The sequence below is a fragment of the Coffea arabica genome, chromosome 5c (genome assembly GCF_036785885.1).
Source record: "Coffea arabica cultivar ET-39 chromosome 5c, Coffea Arabica ET-39 HiFi, whole genome shotgun sequence".
Lineage (NCBI taxonomy): Eukaryota > Viridiplantae > Streptophyta > Magnoliopsida > Gentianales > Rubiaceae > Coffea > Coffea arabica.
The window spans coordinates 44,190,861-44,218,509 of NC_092319.1; the positions used below are offsets into that span (position 1 = coordinate 44,190,861).

At 34.9% G+C, this 27,649-nt stretch overlaps 2 protein-coding genes and 1 pseudogene across 2 annotated transcripts; all 3 read left to right on the forward strand.

Moving 5' to 3' along the window:
- Nucleotides 1–1,854: 1,854 nt before the first annotated feature.
- On the forward strand, nucleotides 1,855–6,222 carry LOC113689544 (protein trichome birefringence-like 43). Its single transcript, XM_072050127.1, has 6 exons — nucleotides 1,855–1,960; nucleotides 3,237–3,453; nucleotides 4,733–4,904; nucleotides 5,254–5,432; nucleotides 5,603–5,761; nucleotides 5,949–6,222. Exons 1-6 carry the CDS (start codon nucleotides 1,855–1,857, stop codon nucleotides 6,220–6,222), a joined length of 1,107 nt encoding a protein of 368 aa, XP_071906228.1.
- Nucleotides 6,223–7,280: 1,058 nt separating this feature from the next.
- Nucleotides 7,281–11,326, forward strand: LOC113689545 (protein trichome birefringence-like 43; annotated as a pseudogene).
- A 7,023-nt stretch (nucleotides 11,327–18,349) lies between these two features.
- Nucleotides 18,350–27,641, forward strand: LOC113690559 (probable LRR receptor-like serine/threonine-protein kinase At1g07650). The gene is made up of 24 exons (XM_027208523.2): nucleotides 18,350–18,647; nucleotides 18,822–18,996; nucleotides 20,069–20,140; nucleotides 20,348–20,416; nucleotides 20,529–20,600; nucleotides 20,948–21,019; nucleotides 21,129–21,200; nucleotides 21,389–21,460; nucleotides 21,592–21,663; nucleotides 21,756–21,827; nucleotides 21,917–21,988; nucleotides 22,275–22,346; nucleotides 22,428–22,493; nucleotides 22,744–22,809; nucleotides 22,895–22,930; nucleotides 23,056–23,117; nucleotides 23,469–23,854; nucleotides 23,942–24,137; nucleotides 24,723–24,869; nucleotides 25,394–25,512; nucleotides 25,883–26,093; nucleotides 26,210–26,450; nucleotides 26,755–26,905; nucleotides 27,082–27,641. The coding sequence occupies exons 1-24, from the start codon at nucleotides 18,539–18,541 to the stop codon at nucleotides 27,472–27,474; spliced, it is 3,075 nt and encodes a 1,024-aa protein (XP_027064324.1). The 5' UTR covers nucleotides 18,350–18,538; the 3' UTR covers nucleotides 27,475–27,641.
- The last annotated feature ends 8 nt before the right edge of the window (nucleotides 27,642–27,649 follow it).

Genomic DNA, 27,649 nt, shown 5'->3' on the forward strand with positions numbered 1-27,649 from the left:
TTTTCCAAATGAGCACATTTTGATCTTCATTTGCATCACGCCCCTGCAAGCACTAGCAGAAGTCTTTGTATACCTTTCTTCTTATGTCTTCCTCGTCAACCATTTCTTTCCTTTTCTTTTTTTTTTTTTGGTTAAACATAACAAACCAATTTCATGTTACTAGATTGTGGCAAAATACAAATCGCTCTATTTTTCTTAATATAAGTGGTCCCTCCTTTTTTTTTATTGCTTTTCTAAATATATTATCAAAAAGAGTCTTATGTAATTAATACTAAGTAGATTGTCGTCCTAATCTGCCAATTAAGTACTACATGTTATATTCTCTTGCTGGCAAATTACAAATAACCCCCCATAATTTGATCTATTATCACATAACTCCCTTAATATTTTAAAATATCCACTTCACCCCCTTTGATTTCATGTAAAGTAGAAATTTGACGGAAAATAGCCTATGTAACGTTGTTAATTGAAAAAGCAGTAGTACCCTTACTTAAATGCTGAAACAAACGATGACTTACTCACCTTATATAATATCACAACGGAATTATGCGTATAAATGCAAAAACTAAAAAGAGACAAAGTAGATATTTATGCAAACCATATGAGGGTTAAATAGATATTATGATTTCATCACACGCACTTTTGAAGCGCATCTCATGTAATCGCCTTAACTGATTATATATTCTGTCCATTTTTCACTTTATATAAAATCATAGGGGGTTACATAACTATTTGAAAACTTTAAGGTGGTTATCTAGTATTATACAAAACTAGAGAGGGTTATATATAATTTGCCCTTCTCTTGGAGAAACCCAACTAGTCGTATAGGAAATCGATGAAGACAGAACCACCATCGAACCAGACGAATGTACCACGTACCCGTCTAGATTTTTTTTGAAGAACCACAATTGTGGCAATTGGACCAACGCACACAAGTTACTGTCAATTGGACCATCAGGTGGGACTGTAGCAAGAACCAAGTTGCTCACGTCTGAATCATGACTGGACCCTTGCCATTTTTTTCGGCTGCCGGGCATCATTCTACTTCTGTGCACCGATGGTAACTGGCAGCAATATTTTGCATGCATCGCTTGTAGTTGTACCCAATGGCTGTTTGGGCGCTATAGCCCGGTACCCTTCATCGAGTTGTTGATACATTGTGCTACAAGTGAACTTGTGAAAGCCCATCTAGAAAAAATTCTAAGTCAGTTTTGATGTTTGGGTCAAGTCATTTTATTTAGTTAAATGGAGATTTCAAAATTTACAATAGAAAAAGATTTAAAGGGAGAGTTTGAACATTGAATCACAAACCTCAAAATCACCTAGTGAGTGCCTCTATTAGCTGAATGAGAACAAGGGGTCCTGGTTTAGTTATTGAGCTATTCTTGGTCTCGTTTGGATTAGCGGTTTCTTAAGGAATCATTTTCAAAAAAAATACCCAACAACTTGTTTTTATTAAAAGCTAAGGAAGTGTTACAAGTGAAATCCAAAAATAATTGCCATATATACATAGAGGCAAATTCAAAATATCTAGTGATTAAAGTTGAAAATTTAAGAATTAAAAACCTTAGGTTCAAATTTCCCTTTTCCCCCGTTACGTGGCTTCTGAAAACTAGCCTTCCTCATTAAAAAAGCATAAAAAATCCAAAAAGCATTACTGTTAGAAGTCAATTCGTTTAATGAAAAAAATTACATGATATCTTTTTTAATTTGCTTAGAATCCCTTGAAAATCATGGTCTATTCTACCTTGGCAATGGGGGGAGAAGTCTTCAAATGATCATTTTGCCTTGCCAATGGGGTGGGGGGGGGGTTGGGGGGGGGAGAAGTCTTCAAATGATTATTTTGCCTTGCCAATGGGGGGAGAAATCTATGCCAATGTGAGACCTCAAGAGATACCGGCTTTTGGGGTTCTCACGGGATTCAGGGTTAGTATCTATAACAAAAAGTCGTTGTGCTTTGGTAAAAAAAAAAAAAAAAAAAAATGGGGGGAGAAATCTTCAAATCGTTATTTTGCCTTGTCAATTGGGGGGGAGAAGTCTTCAAATGGTTATTTTTGCCTCTTAAGGTCTAGAACTCCTCTGATACGGTACTTAGTTTGTCTCACCTAAATTGTTGGAAGAATTGTATTATTGCAAGCCCAGAGTGGATCTGGAAAGTTGATGAAATTCGGATTCGGGAGCCAAACTGAACATATACACTAATTAGTCCACAAAACTAAAAGAAGTAGTATTCGATGAAATAAAATGGTCCAAGCTCCAAAACCATTATTGATTTTGTATTCATATATATTTATGCTGCTGGAAACCTATCTAAACGATCAAATCCTTCTCACTTCATAATTCAAACAAGTGATGGACTCTTTTCAGTCCAGTCCGGGTCCTTGACGTTAAGCAATTCCACTTTATTCAGATTTCCTAGTCCATCTTAGACTAGATAACTCCCAAGTCCTTATATAAGCACCTCAATGTTAATCTTCATAGTCATGCCAAAAATTAATTAGTTCCATTCCTTCTATACTCTTTAGCAATATTCATGGGCAGTTCTTCTCTACCAGTACCTGCAGCCTATGTTTTCAGAACCGGACCGGATAGCGACTCGGCCGAGGTCAGGGGTCAGGGGTCAATGGGTTCGACCGGGGGTCGATAGGGGTCGAACCGGATGACGTCATAAATAAAAATTATTTTAAAATTAAAATGTTATATATATAATATCTAATAATATATTGATATTAATAAAGGCATATTCATATATATTTGATGTTTCAAATATATTTAACAAGAAAATACAAAGAAATTAGAACAATCAAGTAGCAATTTATATTATTTAATAAATATTAACAAGTTTAGAATTAAAATTATGAATTTAATTGAAAAATAACATCAAATTTTAGGACAATATTTATAAAGTATCAAATATTTGAGGTATATCAATAAGTTTTAACAATTTAGGGGGTCAAAACATAATATTAAAAAGTTTGAATTTTTTTTTTAAAAAAATACTGTTGAACCGGAAAAACCGGTTTTTTCCCGGTCAAACCCGGTCAAACCCGGTTTTTGACCGGCTTTGACCGGGTTTTAAATTTCCGGTTTTCTAATGTGACTCGGACCGGCTACCTGGCCGGTTCCCGGTTCAACCGGTTCGACCGGCCGGTCCGGTCCGAGTTTGAAAACAGAGCCTGCAGCTTATGCTGCTGCACTCGGTGCACTGGTTCTACTATCGTTATTCAATCATGCAGTAAAAGTACAAGGAGAGTCCAAGAGGAAAGTTGGCCGACAGGAAACTGAGGGCTGTGATATCTTCCAAGGGAGTTGGATTCGTGATGATTCATATCCTGGTTATGAGTATACTCAGTGTCCCTTCATTGAGAAAGCGTTCAATTGCCAAAACAATGGCAGAACTGACAGCGAATACCTCAAATATAGATGGCAGCCCAAAAATTGCAACGTATCAAGGTAATTATGTTGCTCGTCATATATACCACCGCCATAAGTTTCTTATGTGCTCGTGCTTTCTTCTTCCACCATGGTTTTTTTTTTTAATATATAGACAAGGGTTTGTCATAGTTAATAACATGTTACCCAAACAATTACTTCCCGGTTATATATCGAGGAATTCCTTATACATCATGATGTAGAGCGGATCTTGTTATATTCTTGATTAGAAGTTTCTCTATGACAAACATAAGAGTTTGATAGAAAAAGAGGGAGGGGGGGGGGGGGGGGAAGAATAGTACTTACTTTCCCACGTCCTGTTGCTTTTTTGCTGCATGGAGATAATTAACTAGTAATTGGTAGTGCCAGCTAGAATGATTGTTTAGTAATGGAGATTTTTTTTTTGCTACTGTTTGATTATTCAGTTAGTTTCGGATTCTTGATTCCCGGTAGTTAGTTGGGAGTTACCTTGGAGGACACCACGTAGCTTTCTCCCTAAAACCATGGCTTCACACAAATTATTGTTGGTTTTTTTCGCAGTTTATTCTTGCAAAAACAAATTTGTTGAATATTACTAGTCATGATTCATGAATAATCTCTCTTTTTTTATTATTAATAATCTATAGTACTATAGATTTTGCGTTGGCAAATTAATTAACGTTCCATAACTTGTGTGGAAGTAGGAGGTTGAATTCAATGAGAACCTTTTTCTCCTAGTCTATTTCAACCTCCTACATAGAAGCACAAGGAAAGACTATTAATCGAGTAGCATCCTCAAATTACAAATAGCGGTCTCTTGGAGTTTCCATTTACGGGTCTAAGAAGTCAGGTTGAGAGTTGCTACTACTTTTCCTGGCTAGAAAGATTACTGCTTGTGCAGACTTTCGTTGGTTGAAAATATCAAGGAACATGCACCTTTAGCTTTACATGTAAATAATAACTTTATTTTTTTAAGCAACAATCGAAATAACGTATAAATAATTCTTGTTATTTCATCATAGGTACAGTGATTAAAAACAAATTAAAGCCTTGTTTGAAACCCAAGTTTTTTGTTAAATTTGTCTGTTACAAGTTTTTTAATTTCAAAAAAAATTTTAAAGTTTTTAAACTATAAATTTCAAAATATTTAAAAATCTACACATTTCAAAAAATTTTTTAAAAACTTCAGTAAAATTTTAGATAAACTCCCACAAAACTCAACTTCCAAACAGGTTTCCGTATCAAAATTTTAACATCCCTTCCATTATAAGACGCAACTGATCTTATTAATATTTAACTTCAATGATTTTGTTGATTGCAGGTTCGATGGGAAAGAGTTCTTGTCAAGATTCAAGGGAAAAAGTATAATGTTTGTAGGAGATTCGCTGAGCCTTAACCAGTGGCAATCTCTGACATGCATGCTTCATTCAGCAGTGCCACAAGCTCCCTACAAGTTAAAGAGGATTGGTACTCTTTCCAATTTCACTTTCCCGGTAAGATTATTGACAATGAATAATATCTTGGATAAAAACGTTAACAAGAGCAAGTCAACGTCGAAAATTCAACAGGGTGAATTAGTTCCTGTTTGAATTGAAGTTTTCTGTAGAAAAAAAATTTACGTTTTTCGTGATCATATTTTTTACAGTAATTTTTTTATCTCACATTTATCAAATCGTTACAATATATTTTTCTATAAAAAATGGCGATCCAAATGATAACTTAGTTTTGAGCAAGAGCATGTAAATTTTTTTTTTTTTTAACTAACTCATCCAACTTTGACCATATTCATTGAGTAAAATCCTCAACTAATTAGTTATGTATCTGTTTAATCAAATGGTGCAGACGTATGGTGTTTCGATAATGTACTCGCGCAACGCGCTTTTGGTCGACGTAATTAGAGAGAATGACCGGCGGGTTCTGAAATTGAATTCCGTGGCTTCTTCGAGTAAAACATGGGAAAAAATGGATATGCTCATCTTCGACACTTGGCATTGGTGGCTTCACACTGGGAGGAAACAACCGTACGTTCTTCAACAATTATTTATTTTTAGAAAGTTGAGAATTTTGTCAAAAAAAATAGATCCTTGAAAAACCTATATATATATATATATATATATATATTCTTGTGTCAATGAATAGCATTCAAAGAAATTTCTTTAGTAATGTATTTACATATCTATTGTCTTTGCAGTTGGGATATTATTGAATACAACAAGGTTTTGTATCAAAACATGGATCGTTTGCATGCATATGAAATTGCTCTAAATACATGGGCAAGTTGGGTCGAGTCACGAGTAGATCCAAGGAGAACAAAGATTTTCTTTCAAGGAGTTTCACCAGATCATGATAGGTGAGTTGATGATAGAATTGGTTTTCATGAATATTTTTGTTTTCCGCATTTTATATGACATTTACTCTGTGTGTATCACTCTCTCTCTCTCACACACATATATACATATGTATATATCAGGTTCTGAACTAGTATATGTTATTGATCCTTCTCGCCATTTTTTTTCCTTTTTTGACTTGTTGCGTAGGTTTGCTGGTCTACCATTCGACTGTGAAAGATGGAGACAGCCATTAACAAACCCAGGAGTACGCAGTAAACCACAAGTGGTGTTGGAGAAAGTTTTGCAGCCACTTTCGAAACGGGTTAACTTGCTAGATATATATAGCTTGTCAAAACTCAGAATAGATGGCCACCCTTCTGTCTACGGCTCTGGAGGGCACAGGGGGATGGATTGCACCCATTGGTGTCTACCGGGAATCCCTGATACTTGGAACCAACTCCTATTTGCAGCCCTCACTTGAAAGCAGTATGGACTCACCATTCAGCCGTATACTTGTGAGAATAAAACTCACTTTTAGTGTCTTATGAACATTCAGATGGAGCAGCTCAAACATTGACAAGCCGCTGAATTCTTCTTCTTCTTCTTTTCATTTTTTGTTGTTTTTGCGCTTCTTGTTGTCCTCTATGAGAACCATGGATCAGGAATGAATTTACTTTGACTTACGTACCTAGAAGTTGGACCATGAAATATACTACTTTTTTTCCTTTGAAATGTTGAATCTCTCTTTTGTTTCATTTATTTGTAGACACGTGAACTGGATGGATTTTGTTTATTATTCGATTTACACCAGCTGGTGCTTCTATTAGTAAGTTAACAGAATCGTCTATCTTAATGCGTTGAAAGGAAAAAAAAAAAAAGGGGATCGTGGGAGAACGAAGGAATTGAATACTAGCAACAAATCAAAAGGAGTTACGATCATAGGAAGTTACATATTCTTGCAAATATGTTTATCCAAGTTTAGAAGCAACTAATTCGTTGGGTAGATGAGAAAAAGATGAAAGTCAACTTGGCCGGTTATTCATTGCATGAGAATACTATTAGAAGATCTTCGTACGTCTAGCAACTTCAGAGAAAATTCTTTACTTATTATGGAATTTGAAACTACTCTATAATGGAGCTGCTGATTCATGCAATTGTATAAGGAGTTTATACACCACAAAAACCTTGTATATATAGCCATTCTTTTCAAAATTTATACAAGCAAACTTTTTATCGGCTTTACTGGCCAAGTAAAGAAAATCACAAATTTGCATTCCTCTCTCTGGTTCAAATCTCTGTTTCAAAGTTTCATAACGTCAATTCTTGGTACAAATGGTCATTTCCGCACAGACCACAAAATTTTGTAACACTAGTAGGCTTCAATATTTGACCGCCATTATTACACTTGCTTTAGTTCCCTTTCCTCCATTTCTTCTTTCCTCGTTTCAACGTTGTTTCTTTTTTCTGTTAATATATACTTCACTACAGTGCTTCCGACATACCAAAAAAGATCTGAACTCCTTTGTACATTCTGCATTCATGGGTAGTCTTCTTCTAACTGCAATTGTTGGTGCTGCTGCTCTTCTACTTTTATCATCAATCTTGGTCCATGCTCGGGAGATGGGCACCATTAATGGCTGTGATTTCTTCCAAGGGAGTTGGATTCTTGATGATTCATATCCTCTTTATGATACGACACAATGTCCCTTCATTGAGAATGAGTTTGATTGCCAAAAGAATTAATGGTCGACCGGACAAAGACTATCTCAAATATAGATGGCAGCCCAACAGCTGCAACTTAACAAGGTAACTGCATGCATGTTTAATTCTTCAAATGTGCGTTTCAACTTTCGACTTTTCATTAATTAATTGCGTTTTTTGGTCTTCAAGGCATGTATTCATCATGGTTTCAAATGTGAACTAAAAATACCATAAACGATGAACTATTGCCCGCAAAAAAAAAAAGGGAGGATGAACAATCGGTTTGAATACATTATGTACGGTCTGATTATCCGGTATCCATTTTGTTAATAGGATTCCAAGGGTTAATTTTTTTTTTATATAGAAAAATATAGTTAATTTAAGAAAGTATCTAAATGTAAGAGATACAGTAATTATGAGTGTGTATTCACATAAAAAGTATAATCAAAGTGTATTAATGAGTTTTCATTGAGCACTCATTAGAAAAAAAGTCTTGTTATGCATGTTGTTTGATGCACTTTCATGGCGTGGAGACACATAACATAAATGTCAATTCTAGTCAAAACTTGACGCTGTCTAGTATAGCATATTTTTTCTTGCCAATGAGGATTAAATCTACATTTGGATGAAGCCATGCAAGACAGGATTTACATGTGTCTTACCAAGTGTAAAAACAAAGAATGTTAGTGGTCGTTGCCATCTTTCATGATATTTTTATGAAATTTGAGTTTGGTAAAGGAGGCTTTGTACGGCAGTTTTTAGACCTTTTCGGAGGTTTTGGATTCTGTAGTTCCATTAAGCTGGTCCTGTCTTAAAAGGCAAGGGCAGCCGAATTGGGGGACCAATATGTGTGAATACAATAGTTTTTTTTTTTTTTTTTCTGGTTCATATGATGATCTCGTGCTCACAAGGTGACAAGGCTTTTTCTCCAAGCATAAAATTTTCTCAGACAAAAGAAATTCTTTAAGATTCGCCTACTTTAAGAGCAGGATGCCATACAATTCAAAGAATTGAATTCTTCCCAATTTTAGCTCATCCACTTAGAGTTTATTGCCAAAATAACTCTTCTTTCGAAACATATACCCAAAGTAACATAATTTTACAATTTATTACCTTTATAATTCTTTCTTTGTCACATAGGTTGCATATGTGGCAGGATAGAGATAGAGGCATATTCCATCTCTCTTTCCCAACTAATATTTTCTCCAATTCTCTCTTTGAACCTTCCCACCTTTTTTTTCAATTCGTTATTTTTCGTTCTTTCATTATTTTTCCTTGTCAAATGTAATTGCCAGAAGCCAATATTTATATTAACAACATCTAAAACTTCATTGTCATTTCTGATATTATATCTGTGGATGAAAATATTCTCCTCAATTTGATAATCTCAAGGTAAACGAAAATTATTCTCTTATCTTTTCTATTGTGCAATTTTTGGAACATTCCTATGGCCTTCAAAAATTTTGAATACTAATTGTTTTAACAAATGATATATCACACCATGTGTTTGATAAAATATTAATAGGAAAACTATGTAACAACATAGATTCATACTCAATATGTTTGATTTCCGCCACATATATAAGCATATTCATTTGTAGCGCCTCTCTATCACATGATCAAATAATCTCGTATACTTGAAGTATTTTTGCACATTTATTCAACATCAATTAATGGCTTGTGTTACTTTCAAGAAACTTTAGCATTATCTCAATTGCAATAGTTTGATTACTTTTTGTAAAAGTTCTTTTCAAGGAGTCGGAAGCATAACATAAAACAAATATGATAGCCTTGAAGTTTTTGTAACTTTTTCTTGTTATTGCTTACAATTTTCATTGCAACTTTTGTATTTTGCAAATTTATTTTTGAAAAATTTATGCAATAAGTTTGATGCATTTAAAAAAATTATAGAGAGCAATAATAGCAAGGTCAATAATGGTAGAATTTATTTTAAATAATTATAAGGAATTTATTAAAGTTATGCAATCTTCTTGTGCCTCTATAATAAAAAAAGTTTAAATTTTTAGTTTTTGTTGGAAAGTATAGACTAGATTAAAGCTTTCCTTTATTGTTATGCTAGATGGCAATCATGGTAATTAGGTGGCAACAATAACATCGATTCGGGAATAAAATTTGAAAGTGAATCATATTGGGAATATTTTTTAGAAATTTGGCAAAAAACTCCACCCACTTATGTCCAACGCTTAAAAGGTATAGAAACTTTTTTAAAAAAAAATTTTTAAATTCATTTTTTTAAGTGAAAAGTTTCAAATTTGGGACCTCTCATTAATACTCACTTTCTCTTTCTCGTACTACACATCTCATCCCTCCCCAGAAAAGATATACAAACTTAAAACATTAGTTTTATGTAAATATCAACTGCTCCAGATTGTGACTTCTCCTTCTATGAACAGTTAATTAGGAACACTAATCTTGTTAATTGCAGGTTTGATGGTCAAAACTTTTTGTCAAATTACAGAGGGAAGCTTCTAATGTTTGTAGGAGATTCTCTAAGTCTAAACCAATGGCAGTCTCTCACATGCATGCTTCATATAGCAGTGCCAGAAGCTCCATACAAATTAGAGAGGATTCAAGACCCCTCCAAGTTCACTTTTCCAGTAAATTCTTTACCAATATCACTTAACTGTTAGGCTGCATTTGAACTGATGAATTTGATGAAATATTTAAAATCATTGTAAATCCCTTTACATCGTGTGAATTATACGGAAGGTAACTGAATTTGTCATCCACTAAATACTTGAATACATTCAAACTCTAAAATATTCGTTAAATTCCTAAATCCGAACACAGTCTTAGAGAATTCAGAGCTGGATTTGAAATAAAACTCAAAATTTGTCTGTCAATGGCGGAATGAATGCAGACATACAATGTTTCGATCTTGTTCTCCCGCAATGCATTTTTGGTTGATATAAGAAATGAAGAAAACTTGCGGGTTCTGACGCTAGACTCCATTAGTGCTAGTAAAACATGGGAAGGAATTGATACGCTCGTGTTCAACTCTTGGCATTGGTGGCTTCATACTCGAAGCAAACAAGGGTACGTAAAAATTTCTTCTCTTTGATCAGCAACATTAAGATAATACTATATACAATAGCAGGACCAAATACTAGTAGTAGCCAGACGTTCATCAAGAATTAGTAAATATTTTTGACAAAAGTTAATGAAGTAAAAACTGTGCTTTGGAGACCTTGTTATTTGATTAGAAATTGTCAACTGGGAACGAGTTTTCTTGAATATGTAGACATTACTTTGTTATACTTGAGGTTATTAACAAGCCAACATGTTGGTTGTTGAGCAGTTGGGACGTTATTCAGTACAAGAATGTTTTATACAAGGATATGAACCGTCTGCTTGCCTATGAAAAAGCTCTAAATACATGGGCCAGATGGGTAAAATCTCGGGTAGATACATCAAAAACCAAGATCCTATTTCAGGGAGTTTCTCCAGATCATGCAACGTGAGCTATCATTACTTATATTAGAACTGGTTTTTATAATTTCTTCTTCTTCTTTTTTTTCAATTCTCTTACTGATAATCTTCTCTTTTTCTTTCCCAAAATTTTTTTCCATTGATTCCTCGAATCAGTTTTGCGGGTCCGAGTGGAATTTGTGGAGGAGAGAAGGAGCCAATTAAAGATCCAGGAGAAGCTCATCCAGCAGAAACTGTGCTGGAGAGAGTTTTGAATGGGCTGAGTAAACCAGTTTGTCTGCTCAATACAACTAGATTGTCAAAACTCAGAGTAGATGCCCATGCTTCCATCTATGTATGGCTTTGGAGTATCCCGGGGTATGGATTGCAGCCATTGGTGTCTGCCAGGAGTACCCGATACCTGGAATCAACTCCTATATGCAGTCCTCAACTAGAATTGAGACTTGAGACTTGGAAGCTACCTAGCCAGCATACGTACTAGTATAACTGAGAGGTGGTCACGACTTCGAGCTACTGAAGGACTACACGGAAATTATTATTGATTCTCTTTTTTTTTAATTAAAAAAAATCATATGTACAATGATTCCTTCTCTTTTTGGTTCATAAACCAATGGCACTTTTTGTGCTTTTTTTTTTTTTGAGGAAGCTTTGTCCTGGTGCTATACCTACAAGAACGTAGAAATGTAATTGGATTCAATGTTTCATAGGATAGAATACAATAAGGAAGAATATTCATGGTCATTTTAATTGAGTAATTAATAGAATGTGTACTTGAGTAATTCTTCACAAAAGAGCAATATTTACATCTTGCTTTTTGAGGTGGTCAAGGTTAGAGAAAATGAAATTACGAAAATAAGGAAAAGAAAACAAATTATATAGGTTGTTAGAATAATATTACTTGCTTTTTTTGGTTTCTTTTTTTTTCAAAAACAAAAAAAAGAAAACTTAAAGGCGAATTTAAATCTTAGAAGAGAAAAAAAAATTTTGAAATATAGAAGAGAAAAATGAATAGTGCTGGAAAGTCAGAATCTAGAATCACCAACATTGCCTTTTAGAGCTAACGGGCTTACCTTAGGCCCACCAATTGTCAATTCGATGAACTCTTCTTCTTCCTTTTTTTTTATCTTTTTTTTTTCCTTTTTGTTTTAATCATTTGGCATAAAATCGTGACTAAACTTTGTAAACTATCTTGTTTTGGTCAGTCTAATTTTTTCTTTTGTAAAAATTTTCGTTCAACTAGTACATTTTTACGTTTTTGTTAACTGCGTGATAAAAAATGATTGATTTTACTGGTTGCATGACTAAATAATCGTGTTTTTATTAATTGAATGACTGAAACAATTTACATTTTTATTAGTATAGTGATCATTTCGACTAAAGAAAAAATTAGTGATGAAAATAGCAAATTTTAATTAATTTAGTAATCCTTTGTGGCTTCTGCTCCTTTTTTCCCCCTCCAGGTTGACATGAAATCTTCGAGATTAGTGTTATTCATATTTACAATTTTCAAAAATGAGTCAATAGTCATATGATTAATCAATTTAACTCTGTCACGCTTCTTACTTCATTGCATAATTCAAGTTTTATATGCATATTTGATGTAGCATTACATTCTTAAAACCATCTGAATTATCGTTACATGAGCATCCTCAAACTTGGATCGCACTACTTCACATTGCAATATGCACTTTCCAAAGGCACAAATAAAATAATGAGCAAATAGGGAGATCAAAGTAGACAAGTGCAGAGAAGCCAATTTTAGTCACTTACAGTGCGTTTGATAAAATTGAAATTAAAATCTAAAATTTAAATATATTAAATTATTGAATTGTTAAGTATTAAATCTGATAAATTTGAGAGTATAACATATTATTCACTTATCATTTATTGTTCGGAACAAGTTTTGTTTAAAAAATTCAATGTCACTTAATTAATTCAGATATTTAATTTTAGTTATTAAATACGTCTGAATATATTAAAATTTAAATTCATTAAATTTAAGTGATGAATTAGGTTATCTAGCGGGGCCTTAATCTTCTGGGCTTAGTGAAGGGAGCATTTAGCCAACCGACCAAGCTTGATAAAAATCTGATCTAAACTTTAATTCTTCAACTACTAATCCTCAGGGATCCTATTTGAAAAATACGGAATGAAAATAAAACTAATCATAAATTCATTCTCCCTTGATATTATCTAATACCTGTTCCCAAAAGAAAAAACAAAAAGAATGATGTGATACGTTTTCTACTCCTTCCTGCACTTAGGACTTAGAGGGCTTGTGAATGATTGGCTTTAATTTTCCAAAAGTAGTCACTTTTGTGGTGGCTGAAGATGCTGGCTTGGTCTGCCACTTCTTATTTGTCATGAAATAATTAAATGAGATCGATACTGTAATTGCACGCATCTAGAAAATAAGTGTTTGTATAGGAGATTATTTGGGTTTATTTTTAAAAAAATATTGTAACATTTTTTTTGAAATGATATATGTGAGATAAAAAGGTGGTTGGAAAATGTGTTAATAATACAAACAAATCAGTATGTATAAATAAAATATAAATAAATGTGTAAACCAAACACACATATTATTATGCTGCAAAATCCTTCAAAAAAAAAAAAAAAAACCAACCAGCACATCTATATGGAAATGTGTATTGGGTAAAACAATCAAAATATAAAGGATCAACCCACAAACACATGAATTGTTAATGTTATTCCATTTAATAGAAAAAAAGGTAAAAAAACAAAAAAGCTCTCCATGGTTTCAAAACATATAACACAACACCTCATGTTTTGAATTAAATTGTAAAGGTGAAGAAATCCGGTAAAATTAACAGGGATGGACAAAATGATAAAAATGCCCTAATATAACTAAATAAAAGGCATTTCAATAAAATCATTTATTTCATTCTCTAGAAAAGAGAGAGAATTGGGAGTTAAGGAATAGAACATGTATATTTGTTAAAAATTAGATATAAAAAAAATTTGATTTTGAATTCCAGTACATCATTTCTGTTAATTTTAATGGATTTCGTCATCTTCATAATTTAGTGCAAAGTATAAGATATCGTTTTATATGTTTTGAAATCGGAGAAGCTGTTCTGTATATTAGATTTATCACAAACGAACTTTTTTGTTTTTCACAAAAAAAAAAAAAAAAGGTGCACAGGTCAACATCAAAATTTGGACAAGAACTGAAAAGATGCCATGCCAGCTAGCTTCTAAATCATTAAAAAGAAAAGAAAAGAAAAGGATGATGGGATTGAAATCGGCACTATTGTTTCTTGGTTTCACCTGCATGGGATGGGAGGATCTGGTCCGGATCAATTGACACGCCTGCAGATAACGCGGCTTTCATACTTTTTCCGAATTTTCCTTGTCTATCATACTGCAGTCAAGTCAACGAGCCGCCATTATGAGATATCCTCCACAGAATTTTCCCTTTTATTTTAACAAAATTCTTGACTTTTCTTGGTGTTATATCTAATCTTTTTTCGCGATATTCTTCTAGTTTTTCAATATTTTCGCCAATCTATGGAATAAGTTCTTGCTCTTTTATTTAGATTCTTTGGCAATATATACTATTATTATCAATAATTAGCATTAACTAATGAATTTTTTTTCTAACGAGTACTTACTATTTTACACACCTAAATTACATCTATAAATACATATGCTCACAATTATTAGTCCGCTGTATGCAGATATTAACTATTTTTTTGTGAAAAATTAAGGTTGTGTTTGGATTGCATTTTCCGTCATTTTTCATGGAAAAATTACTGTAGCGATTTGATATATGTGAGGGAAAAAGGTGATAGGGAAATGTGATCACGGAAAACGACAAAATTTTTCGACGGAAAGGAGCAATCCAAACAAGGCCAACATCTCGCATCTCCCTTAAAGAGTGTTCGCTATGCGCCCATTAGCTAAATCCCTTTAACCAATTTAAAACCCTATTAGCAAATGATTCAAATATAAAATCAGAAACAAGACAAAAAAAATCTAGATTTGGATCACATTTGTGCATAGATCGACAGACAAACAAAGGCGTAGGCTGTTCATATGTGTATGTTATGCCTGATTACCAACTCATCTATCTAATAAATGAATATATAATCTACTTTTGCAAGAATTAATCGTGTTGGTGCAAATCAGATCGACAGTCCTATTAAACACAAATTTTTTTTGGTGACTTTTCTCTTGCTTGTCAATTGTCATTGTAGTTATTCCCTATAATACAAATGTAGACACTTAAATTGACTACCATAAGCCTTATTAAATGAATCAAGCCTAATTATTGTCGGACAAATTTGTGTCCCAGAATCTTTCATCTAGTGTAGTCAACAAACCATCTTGTCGATAAACTTCTGATCCAGCAATAGTTTAGGAGCGATAGCTATTGATTTAAGCTATTGCGTACTAATTACTACTGTGAAATCAGTCTTTCACTCTCGAAGTATGGAAAATTGGGTCATACGTACGCTGTTTCAAAACGCGGGGTTTAAGACTTGACCTGGACGAGTGGATGCCATTCATGCTTCATTTTTGGAATCTGGTTGTGCGATGCATCTAGAAGTCTTATTATTGTCTTAATTTTGAGGATTTCCATGAAGAGTTGGGATTCCTAATTTTTTTTTTTTTTTGGGCTGGAAATCTTTCAGATGCATAAATTCGAATTTGGAGGAGACAAACATTCTTGGTGTAATGTACGTATAAGATGAAACTAATTCTGAAGATATTAGTGTAACATATTGTGGAAACCAAAATTAACTAACTTGAGCTAGAAGGCTCAATATGGGTAGTGTTAGTATATGTTATGGATACCCGTTCTATTTACGTATATGGATGCATGCATGTACCTCAAAGTGTCGATCAAAGCCATGATTGTGCATGTACTAAAGTTTAATCAAGTTTTGCCACCATGTATGTATAGATTTGGAAGTTGGAATAACATCACCCTATCCACGTACGAATCTTACGAATATTAACATCAGTTGATTTTTTTTTTTAAACCAGCTTTTCTATTTCTGTAGCACTTAAATATTTTTCTTCTGTTCTTTATCAGTTTTTGCAAGAAAAAAGCCCTATAATGGATTAAGCGAGGACAGAAAATAACTTGTCTATCACTTTCAACCAGTTCTATAGAAATCTCACCCCTTCCTTTTTTTTAAAGGACAAAAGAAAAAAAAATAAAGTATAGTGGTTGTGCATGGTACTATTTCTTCTTCTTCTCTCTCTCTCTGTTTTTTCCTATGTTTTCAGAACCGGACTGGATAGTGACTCGGCCAAGGTCAAGGGTCAGGGGTCAATGGGTTCGACCGGGGGTCGATAGGGGTCGAACCGGATGATGTCATAAATAAAAATTATTTAAAAATTAAAATATTATATATATAATATCTAATAATATATTGATATTAATAAAGGTATATTCATATATATTTGATGTTTCAAATATATTTAACAAGAAAATACAAAGAAATTAGAACAATCAAGTAGCAATTTATATTATTTAATAAATATTAACAAGTTTAGAATTAAAATTATGAATTTAATTGAAAAATAACATCAAATTTTAGGACAATATTTATAAAGTATCAAATATTTGAGGTATATCAATAAGTTTTAACAATTTAGGGGGTCAAAACATAATATTAAAAAGTTTGAATTTTTTTTTTAAAAATTACTGTTGAACCGGAAAAACCGATTTTTTCCTGGTCAAACCCGGTTTTTGACCGGCTTTGACCGGGTTTTAAATTTCCGGTTTTTAATATGACTCGGACCGGCTATCCTAGCCGGTTCTCGATTCAATCGGTTCGACCGCCGGTCCGGTCCGAGTTTTAAAACAGAGGTTTTTTCCCCACTTTTGATCTTTGAGCTTAATTAGATGTATGCTCAAAGCCTATAAGCCGTTCAGAATTGTGATCTGCATGGGTATAAAGCTCAGAAATTCGACCTGGCTGTGAGTTAATATGATTTTAAAAGGGAAGGGAAGAATAATAAGACACAATAAATGAGATTTGATTATTTTCAAGAAGTGGGATTAAGTTTGACTTTTCTGGGCTGCTATATGAGCCACAAACTTTGAGAAATACACGCATCAAATTCAAAGGTCTTCATTCTGCACGAATGTTTCTCATGAATCACGATCGATTGTTACCGCTGCATGTAAGCCACATTTCATTCTACGTGCTACGTTACAAAATGCCAATTAAACCTTTATCTCGTACCAACTTAAGGCAGCAAAATGGATGGAAATTGTTAATTCATACAACTAGCTAGTATCTGAAGTTTTTGGTGATGTACTGCTGCAGTTGTCACCAAACCAAACGATTTTATGGCCACGTTTATACTCTTAAAGGCCACGTTTTCCCTCTACATCTCAACGAGTACTATAGATCCAATATATACCAACCTATCCAATGAAACTTGGAGGACTGCTTAATTTCCTAATCAAGAACCAGTACGTTGCTTGTGCTTAATTAGAACTATTATATAAGTTGCTGAGTCCACTGACAGCCACTTTGGTGAAGTAAAGGAATTTTCAATGCAAATTACATATATATATTGCAGTAATCGACCATTAAGTTTGTTGTAATTGCTGACGGTTTCCCTCTACCTCCTTTTAGAATCATTAATTATTACCTCTCTAGAAATTAAAAAAAAAAGCCTGCCTAATACTTGCAAAGTTACCAAAGATTTTCTAATAATTAATTAATGCTCGTTTATACTTCTTCACTTTTAACATATGCATGAGGTCATCAAAATCAATACATAGATATATAATCACAAAGCATGAAACAAAAATGGACCGTAGCCAAATGGAATCTTTGGTATTCGTGCCACGGTGAAGGGCACTCATCATGAGGTAGCTTTAGCAAATCGCAGAAAGGCATGATTTTGAGGAAGCCAACTGTTCCGCTGATGCATTGGGGAAAAAGGGCTTCAGCCAATTGGAATTCTTTGTTGTTCACTCCGCTCGCCCTTCTTTTGTATCCTCTTTATTTTTGGAAGACTCCAGGGGAATATCTCTCCCTTTGATGATTGTACTGAAGTGAATTTGTTTTTTCTTTCAGTTTGAATGAATTGCATCTTTCATACCAAAAAGGGAGAAACAAGAATGCTAAGTTAATTTTGAGATGTAGCTAGCTAGCTACCGTGTTTAATTCTCTGCATCGATCCAAAACTTTGCTCCCTAGTACTGCCACCCCCCATCTGATTACGGCAAAAGGGATATTAATCTTGTTTCAAAAGACTAGAAGGTTGAATGTATAATGATGGTAAAACCTAACTAGTATAATTGTCCCTACAAAATTAGCAAGTTGGTACGAGCAGCAGAGTGGAAGGGACCTTCCTCACTATTTAAAAAATACCCATTATTGCAACTACAGTTGTCACAAACATCCAAATTCTTCTTCCCACATTTATGTCACCTATCTTTCTTGGACCCCTTCAAGCAGTCTTTGATGCATTAGTCCCCACGAGCATTATGAGCCTTAGAATCCCTGTTAAATATTCCATCCATCAAACCAGAACTAAGAAGAAGTAGATGTAGATAAGAGTGTACTGAGCTGAACTTCATGCAGATAAAATTCTGGAGCGTACAATAAAAACGATGGCCCTTTAGTCTTAAGTTCCAAATAAGTTCAGCTATGCTTGCTAAAATGCTGCCTTTTCTGTTTCTCATTTGTTCTTTCCAGTTAGTTTTCTTCGCAAATTCAGCTTTTGCAGCCACACCTGCCACACTCCTCAGGGAAGAAGGTAAGCCAAATACTTTTTCAAATTTGTCAAGCCTTTTACTTGAAAACAAGACGTACAAAGTCATCTCAGCTTCTTGTCTTTATTTAATTATTTGCTGGAAATTTGATGAAAAGCCAAGATAAATGCATGCCATCGTTTGGTTTCTTTATGTGACTGGTTCGTATTTGGTTGCAGTGCTGGTGTTAAAAGAGATTGCCAAAGGACTGGGGAAGACAGACTGGGATTTTAGCATTGATCCCTGCAGTGGGAAAGGCAATTGGAGTCTTCCCATTTTGGTAAAAGGCATTGAGAGCTCTGTCACTTGTGATTGCTCCTTCAATAAAAATTCTTCTTGCCAAATCACTGGAATGTAAGTGTATACTCTGTATTTTGAGTTAAAGGCCTCCCTCTTTGCTGATATATCATCTCTCTTTTGCTGTTCTTTGCTTCTCAAAAGGTTTTTGTCTGCTTGTTTATCCAGTTTTTTTCCTGCATTCTGAGCAGATTCTTATCCCTTTTCGACTCGAAATTTGATAACCCCCCCTTCCTTTTTGTTCTCCTCAATAGAAGAAAATTTTGCACTCTCCAAAACCAATGCTGGCTTGGATTACTTGCAAAGCTGAAATTTTTTCGTTTGAGTTGCAGCTTGAAACTTTATAGATAAACCAAAAAGAGAGAGAGAGAGAGAGAGAGAGAGAGAGAGAAATTAAAAAAAAAAAAAGAAAATTAATCACTCTTTTTACTTACTTGAATCTTAATTTGCTTCGTTGGATTCATTCAGTTGAGCTGGAGCAAGTTTTTTTTAAAATCTTGGAAAGTCTTACCGCTACACTTTCAATTTCATAAATAAACCATGAGCCAGAGGGCACGTGGGTTACCTATGGGGTTGACTGTATCCTGAGTCAACACAGACAGGACGTGTTAATCGGCCCCACAAATTTTTATTTCAAGCTTTGGGCCGCTTATTCACACTGGTTGACCGTTGACCAAATCCCACATCCTCCTGCTTGCTTGTTCATATTATTATTATTTAGTGGTTCCACAAATTCTTGTAGAATCCTTGTGCATTAAGAGCCAAGAGTCAACACAACACTACCGTGCTGTACTAGAAAATGGTAATTAAAAGTGGCTGATTCATCTGAAAAGTGGGTGATCATGAACATCAAACTTCTTTGGAGTAAGAAAAATGCTACGGCACGAAGAATTCTATTACTTGCCCTGGAGCTGTGGCCTAGATGATGAACTTTACATTTTACACTGTCTCAAGGATTATATTTATAAATCACCTTAACGTGAAGCAAATATATTAACCAACCCTAATTGAACTTCACTTTGATTTTCATCTACTACTTTATTTGCTTAGAAACTGTAATAAGAATTGTTTCCCATTTCTCAGAAAACAAATACTACAAGATTCTAAACTTTGTGCAAAATTCTTGCAGTGCTTTGAAAGCCCAAAATCTTTCTGGAACTGTCCCTCCAGGATTTGCCAAGCTTCAGTACCTTGCACACTTGTAAGTCATTTGCAAACGGTTTCTTGAAGCCAATTATAGTTGATAATCTGTTCTCAATATTAATGAAGTTAATATTGCATTTATAAAGCAACAAGACAGCCTTATCAACGAAGCAATTAATGTCGTTAATTCTTTGGTTTTTTTTTTTTTTTTGGGTTAAATTTTCATAAGATCCTGTACATTGTAATGGCAATTTGCATTTTGCAGGGATCTTAGTCGCAATAACCTCCATGGTTCTATTCCACCTCAATGGGCTTCAATGAAGTTGGTTGAACTGTAAGAACTGCTATAAAGAATAAAATTAAGTTTTCTGACGACTATAAACTTGTTCTTTTGCTGTTACAGTAACTCTCTGACAGTAAACAATCGTTGTTGCTTGAATGTGCAGTTCTTTAATGGGAAACAGGTTATCTGGTCCATTTCCAGTCGCTCTGACCAGAATTACCACACTTGTCAATGTGTAAGTTGAAGTTCCCCGTGATCATAATCTTCAATGTCAAAATGTAGTAAATCATCTCCACCTAACCTGCCAAGAAAACACAAGTAATTAACAATTCATTAGCAGTAATATGATTTTCGCGGCTTCAGTAAATTTTGTACAAACTTGCTTACGCTATAAACGGATTATAATTTTGCTACGTTATTAGATATCTCATCTCATGGAATTCCAAATGCATTACCATATTTTATGTTTACCTGTAACCAATGCAGGGAAACACAATAGACTTCATTTACAAAAGTTTGGCACCTCCATTGCAGAATCTGCAAGTTTAAGAGTTGACACCGAGGGATTCTTTTTTTTGGCAGGAGCATTGAGGGAAACCTGTTCTCAGGACACGTTCCACCAGAGATTGGAAACTTGGTTAATTTACAGAAAATGTAAATGTTATAGCAGCTTTGCCATGTATACCATTTCCCGAAATTGATCAGTAACCAGCTCATTTTTCTACTTCGGCCAACTACTGATGTAAGTTATTTATCCTTACAGTATTCTGTCATCAAATTCGTTCACAGGAGAATTGCCAGTTGCACTTTCCAAGCTGAGCAACCTAACTGATTTGTAAGTGCAAAATTTCACCCTGCTCTTGGCATGTGTGACTACATCTGTTCAATTAGCAATGACTTTTTGGAGCCAGCTTATAGTTTTGGTTTCAGTTCTAGCTTTGTTATTTAAGAGTTGATTCTTCCTCTGTCATGCATTGATTACTAAACTGTATATTCTTTTCCCTATGATATTGGTATTGGCAGAAGGGTAAGTGACAATAACTTCACTGGAAAGATACCAGACTTCATCGGCAGCTGGAAGAAAATTGAGAAACTGTAAGTTCCTCGTTAATTTGTTTTATAATGGATGCGAGAATATTAATTGGAGTTTCTTTAGCTAGTTGTTTTGGTAAGCCTCTAGCCCTCCACCATCATCTTGAACCGTCCAATATGATTTCATGTTACAGGCTCATGCAAGGATGCTATCTTGAAGGTCCCATTCCTTCCAGTATTTCTGCCTTGACCAAATTAACTGACCTGTAAGAGGCTCTGGAACTCAATTTTCATCAACTTATTTGCAAAAAGAGGAGATGTACAGTTTGCCTTACTCTTGATCTTTTACCAATTTCAGGAGAATCAGTGATTTAAAAGGCAAAGGATCTCCATTTCCAGATCTAAGCAATATGGAATCCATGAAAACATTGTGAGTCCATTTTCTCAACTGTATTTCCGGATTACTTCTAAAAGTTCTCTATGATCTGATACTTTATCATGCCTAATTTCCCATCACAGGACACTAAGGCAGTGTTCAATTTATGGAGAGATACCTAAATACATTGGGGATATGCAAAAACTGAAAAATCTGTAAGTGGTCTTTTGCCCGTTTTGCTACTTGTTATCATGGTTCTCAGATCAGATTTCACAGGCAAATAGAAAAAGCACGAAACTAATCTAGAAAAGCCAGAAGTTCCTGTTTGAATGTCGTGTGCATGCTCATTAAAATCTTTCAGAGTTTTCGGGTTATCCTGGTGCCAGTGTATTGTTGTTAGAACTTCAAATAAGCTCCTCTCCTGAGCCACAATTAAATTCATAGAAAGATAATGAACATTTATTCAGTATGATACTTATTTTACAGTGCTTTATCATGCAGGGACCTAAGTTTCAATAACTTGACTGGTGAAATTCCAGCAACTTTCGTCCAACTATCCAAAGTAGATTTTATGTGAGTGAATATCCTTCTCAAAATACAGTTCTCCTTTCGGCCATAATATGACCAACCGCAACTTGTTTCTTTACCTTGCAGGTATCTGACTGGAAACAGACTTACTGGACCAATTCCAGACTGGATTTTATCTAGAAACAAAAATGTGTAAGCAAATTTCCCTCATATGATATTTCCTGAAATATCTGCTGTAAAAGAGGGTTTTATTGATTTCAGACCTACTGAGAATCACGTTGATTGCTTACCTGATCCGAGTCACGCATAATCATGAATTGGAAACTAGAGTTGCAAGCTTATGAACTCATTAGATGAAAGAATTGGCTGCATTTATACTAGGATGAACATACTACATTGGGTGCCTAAAACTTTGTCTAATGTTTAGTATTATTCTTCCCAGAGATGTATCAAATAACAGTTTTACATGGGAAAGCTCATCACCAATTGAATGCCCACGTGGAAGCGTGTAAGTTACTTTAGTATTCTTTTCTCATTTCAAGATTGTACAATGAAGTCGTTTATACTAATAGCTGTTGAACTCGTATCTCCAGAAACTTGGCGGAAAGCTATTCATCCAAAAATAAATTGTAAGCTTCTGGTGCCTGTTCCTTTTGCTTCTGGTCATAGACTAGTATGTCGAGAAGATTATCATCTTTGTACGCCCTCTGACGATGTTACTTGGAGACTTACAATGTGACTTTTTCCTGTGCAGTCCAAGTAGAGTTCATTCGTGCCTAATGCAAAACTATCCCTGTCCTGAACCAAGGGATCAGCGTGAGTAGATTTTGTTGTCTGATTGCTTTGGCTTCTGACTCGAGAATATCTATTGTTCTTCCTGACAGAAAATTTTCATAATATACAAAAGATCTTCTGGTAATTAATACCAGAAAAAGAAGAAAGTTCTTTACTAGATTCTGTAACATGACACCGTGTAACTAACAGAAGAAATATCTGGAGACATTTTTGTCCACCTAAAAATGTTATGAAATTTAGAATATCTTCCGATTTCATTTGCATAAAACAGTATTAAATTGATGTTAATTTGGAGAATAAGTATTCTTTTGCTCTATTAAAAGGGTACAGTTAAGTCTTCTAAGACTTGTATGAACTGTCTGGCATTGGCAGAACATTACTCTTTGCACATTAACTGTGGCGGAAAGGATTTCATCGCAACGAATAACACCAAGTTCGAAGCTGATTTAGAAGCTAGGGGCGCTTCAATGTTTTATGCAGGACAAAACTGGGCATTCAGTAGCACTGGGAACTTCATGGACAATGATATTGATTCAGATATCTACATTCATACAAATACCAGTGCTTTGCAGAATGTTTCTTCCGCAGAGTCACAACTGTACACAACGGCACGTGTATCTCCCCTGTCTCTCACCTACTATGGACAATGCCTGATCAATGGGAACTACACGGTTAAGCTCCACTTCGCAGAGATTATTTTCACAAATGATAGCACATTCAACAGCCAGGGGAAACGCATATTTGATGTGTATTTGCAGGTATCATACTGCTTCCGAATGTGTAAAAGTTGATAAGTTCCTTTTAAATTTCATACTTTGGTTGTAACTTTAGTATATTATGTGCAGGAAAACTTGGTATTGAAGGACTTCAATATTGAAAATGAGGCAGGTGGGCCTGGCAAGCCGACTGTGAAGACCTTCACTGCCACAGTGACTAGCCACACATTGAAGATCCACTTTTACTGGGCAGGAAGAGGGACTACAGGAATCCCAGTTAGAGGAGTTTATGGTCCTCTAATTTCAGCCATATCAGTGGATCCTAGTATGTCACTTTATCTTTTGAGATAAATCTTCAGCTTGCTCACCATTCTCAGAATTTCTTCATTTCTTCTCAAATCTTCATAGTGCTGTATTATAAGTGAGACAATTTCGATCAGTAAAAATATTGACTTGTTACTTCTAAAATGATCCTTGAGAACTCGTTCTCTCTAGCATGTTCAAGTTGTCATAATGTGAAGCTGTTATGGCACAATAATCCTTAAAAAGTTAGTCTTCTTGAAAATAGATACTGACAATATGGAGAAAAAAAAAAAACTTGTCACATGGATTGCTTTTCCAAACTTCAATGAATTTAGTATCCTAGTGAAAGAATTGAATTTTCTTCAAGGTGCCAAAACGACCACTTGTCTATCTCTGCAATGTCTGTGCATCTAAAGTTTGCGTTGAGCTAGCATTATTCTGGTAAATGAGTATATTGATCCTAGACGTTCTACAATAATGGCTAATGCGTGTAGATATTGACCCTTGAAGTTTGCTAATGACATAGATCTTGAGAAGAAGTTGATGCTAAAAGTCTCGCAATAACACCAGTCAATTTAGCATGACATGAAGTTGCACATTCTTGCAGATTTTGAGCCTCCTTCAACTCATAGAAGGAAGATTGAAGCAGTTACAGTTCTTGGTGTTGTAGCAGGAGCATTACTTGCAGTCATCCTTATTCTGGCCATTTTGCGAAGAAAGGGATATCTTGGTGGCAAAATCTCTGCAGAAAAGGGTACAAACTTCTATGCAATTTATCAAAGAACATTATTGAACTTGTCACATGTAAACTGACAAAACATTAGTTGTTATTAAGTGGCACGAGAGTCAATGTATACCTCTGTTGGCTAACAGAGATCCTCACATCACAAGGACCTCCACAGACATGTCCTAGAACTTGTAACCACAATTAACAGCAGAATAGTTCTTTTTTACTTCAAATGTATATCTGGAAGGTTTGAAATTTGCAAAGATATGCCTTTTCTGCAGTATCCTTGTGGTTGAGATAAATTAGAAAAGTAGATGCATGATTCCTGTGAATGTCCGTGCATGTATTGTTTGTCATCCATTCCAGTTTTCCCTCTACATATTGGAGCATCTACGTATTGGAGCTTCTATTTGGGATCAAATACCAATGCTTTTAGAGTAATTGCATGAAGTCATATTGAAGTCAAATACTGCTATAGCATCTTCTACTTATGTGGATGTATTTTCAATTTTGAATTTGTTCTCTGAGACATACTGTCATATCTTGGACAGAGCTTCGTGGCCTTGATCTTCAAACAGGGATATTTACATTGAGCCAGATTAAAGCTGCAACCAAGAACTTTGATCCAGCTAACAAGATAGGGGAGGGAGGTTTTGGTTCAGTTTACAAGGTAAAATATTTGAACTTAGTTTATATGGAACATTTGAATCAGTTCTTGTAAATGAATCCTTAGATGAAAAAGATTTTCAGAGCAACTAAATCAAATCCTTTGGTCCATGATTGTTCTCCATAAGTTAAGGTTTTCAACTATAGCTTTTTTCTGTTTAGCTTTTGCAAAATGTTATCTAAAAGTGTCCTACAAATCTCTATAAATAATTTGGTTGATTTATAGGTTTCCAAGTGCTCTAGTCCTTGCTTTGAGAAATCAAAGGACAATGAAATTTAATTATGATCCAAGTATCTTCTGTCTCAACAAATTTCTAAATAATTTATGTTCTGATTATTCTAAACTAAAGTTGCAGCTTTGCTTCATGATGCAGGGTCAATTATCAGATGGTACTGTCATTGCTGTAAAGCAACTTTCTTCCAAGTCTAAACAAGGAAACCGCGAATTTGTGACTGAAATAGGAATGATATCTGCTTTGCAACATCCTAATCTTGTAAAGCTGTATGGGTGCTGTGTTGAAGGAAATCATTTAATGCTTATCTACGAATACATGGCAAACAACTGTGTATCACGAGCTCTTTTCGGTAAGCTCAGCTCTATTCAGCAAAGACGTGCAAGTAAATTTGAAAGAGATGGCACATAATTTTGTTGGATATATATAGCAAACTAAGTAACTAGTTTGTCTTTCAAATGTCAACAGGAAAGGATTCAGCAAGCAAGATAAAGTTAGACTGGCCGACAAGAAGGAAAATTTGCCTGGACGTAGCCCGAGGTCTGGCCTACCTCCATGAAGAATCAAGACTGAAAATTGTCCACAGAGACATCAAGACGAGCAATATTTTGCTTGACAAGGACCTCAATGCTAAAATCTCTGATTTTGGCCTGGCGAAGCTGAATGAGGACGATTGTAGTCACATTAGCACCCGGATTGCCGGAACTATGTAAGTTCGTTATGTCCATGTTTTTGGAGAATCTGTAGAGGTTTTAGCTCCTGCTTCAGATACCTTATCATATATGAATAGCAATGCGACAATAAAACTGGTTAAAACTTAGCTTCATTAGTCATGTGGCTAAAGCTTAAATGCCTGCCGTCATTTTGTCACTTTGACATATCTGCCATATCACCGGGTTGGTCTTTGTTTTCACCTCTGAAAACAAAGCAATAAGAGCTTCCTTTGCTGGTGATCATAACCTCGTGACCTGCTCAGATTGTAATGAATGTTCCTTTAATACTTGCTCATGCAGAGGTTACATGGCTCCTGAGTACGCGATGCGCGGTTACTTAACTGCTAAAGCAGATGTTTACAGCTATGGAGTTGTAGCACTGGAAATAGTCAGTGGAAAAAGCAACACAAATTACAGGCCAAAGGAAGAATGTGTTTATCTTCTTGATGAGGTAAAACTGATGTTCTTCAATTCTGTTATTTTTACTTCGATTTCCACTAGTAAACCTCATCAATATCTCACTGTCTTTCCGACAAAATTGCTGTAAAATTTCCAAATCTACACTGTCTTCCCTCATAGGATTCGGATGCTGCTTGTTCCAGTCTAAAATTTCTTTTTTCTGACCAGGCGTATGTTTTACAAGAGAGAGGCAGTCTACTAGAACTGGTTGATCCAGACTTGGGGTCCGAATATTCATCAGAAGAGGCAACTCTCATGCTAAATGTGGCCCTTCTATGTACAAATGCATCCCCAACTCTCAGGCCTACAATGTCTCAAGTTGTGAGCATGCTGGAAGGCCAAACAGATTTTCAGGACATACTTTCTGAACCAGGGTTCTCAACTGCCCCTTCAAAATTCAAGAACATAAGAAGCCATTTCTGGCAAAATGCAAGTCCTAGTCAGACTCAAAGCATTTCATCAAGTGGTCCTCATTCCTATTCGTCCCGCTCAAATGCAGATATTGAAGAGATAGAACCTTTCAAAGAGTTAGCAATTCAGAACATATCGAGTAAAGAGTAGCATTCTATATAGAAGTAAGTGTATATAGCATAGCAGCAGCTGCAGGTGAAGTCGCCTTGAACATGTTTATAGTATATATAGCATAAGTTATGCTAGTCTTGAATGTCGCGCAACCTCTGGTACTTGTAACCTGAATTTTGTCAAATAAATGCAAGAGTTTCTAGAAATCATGACA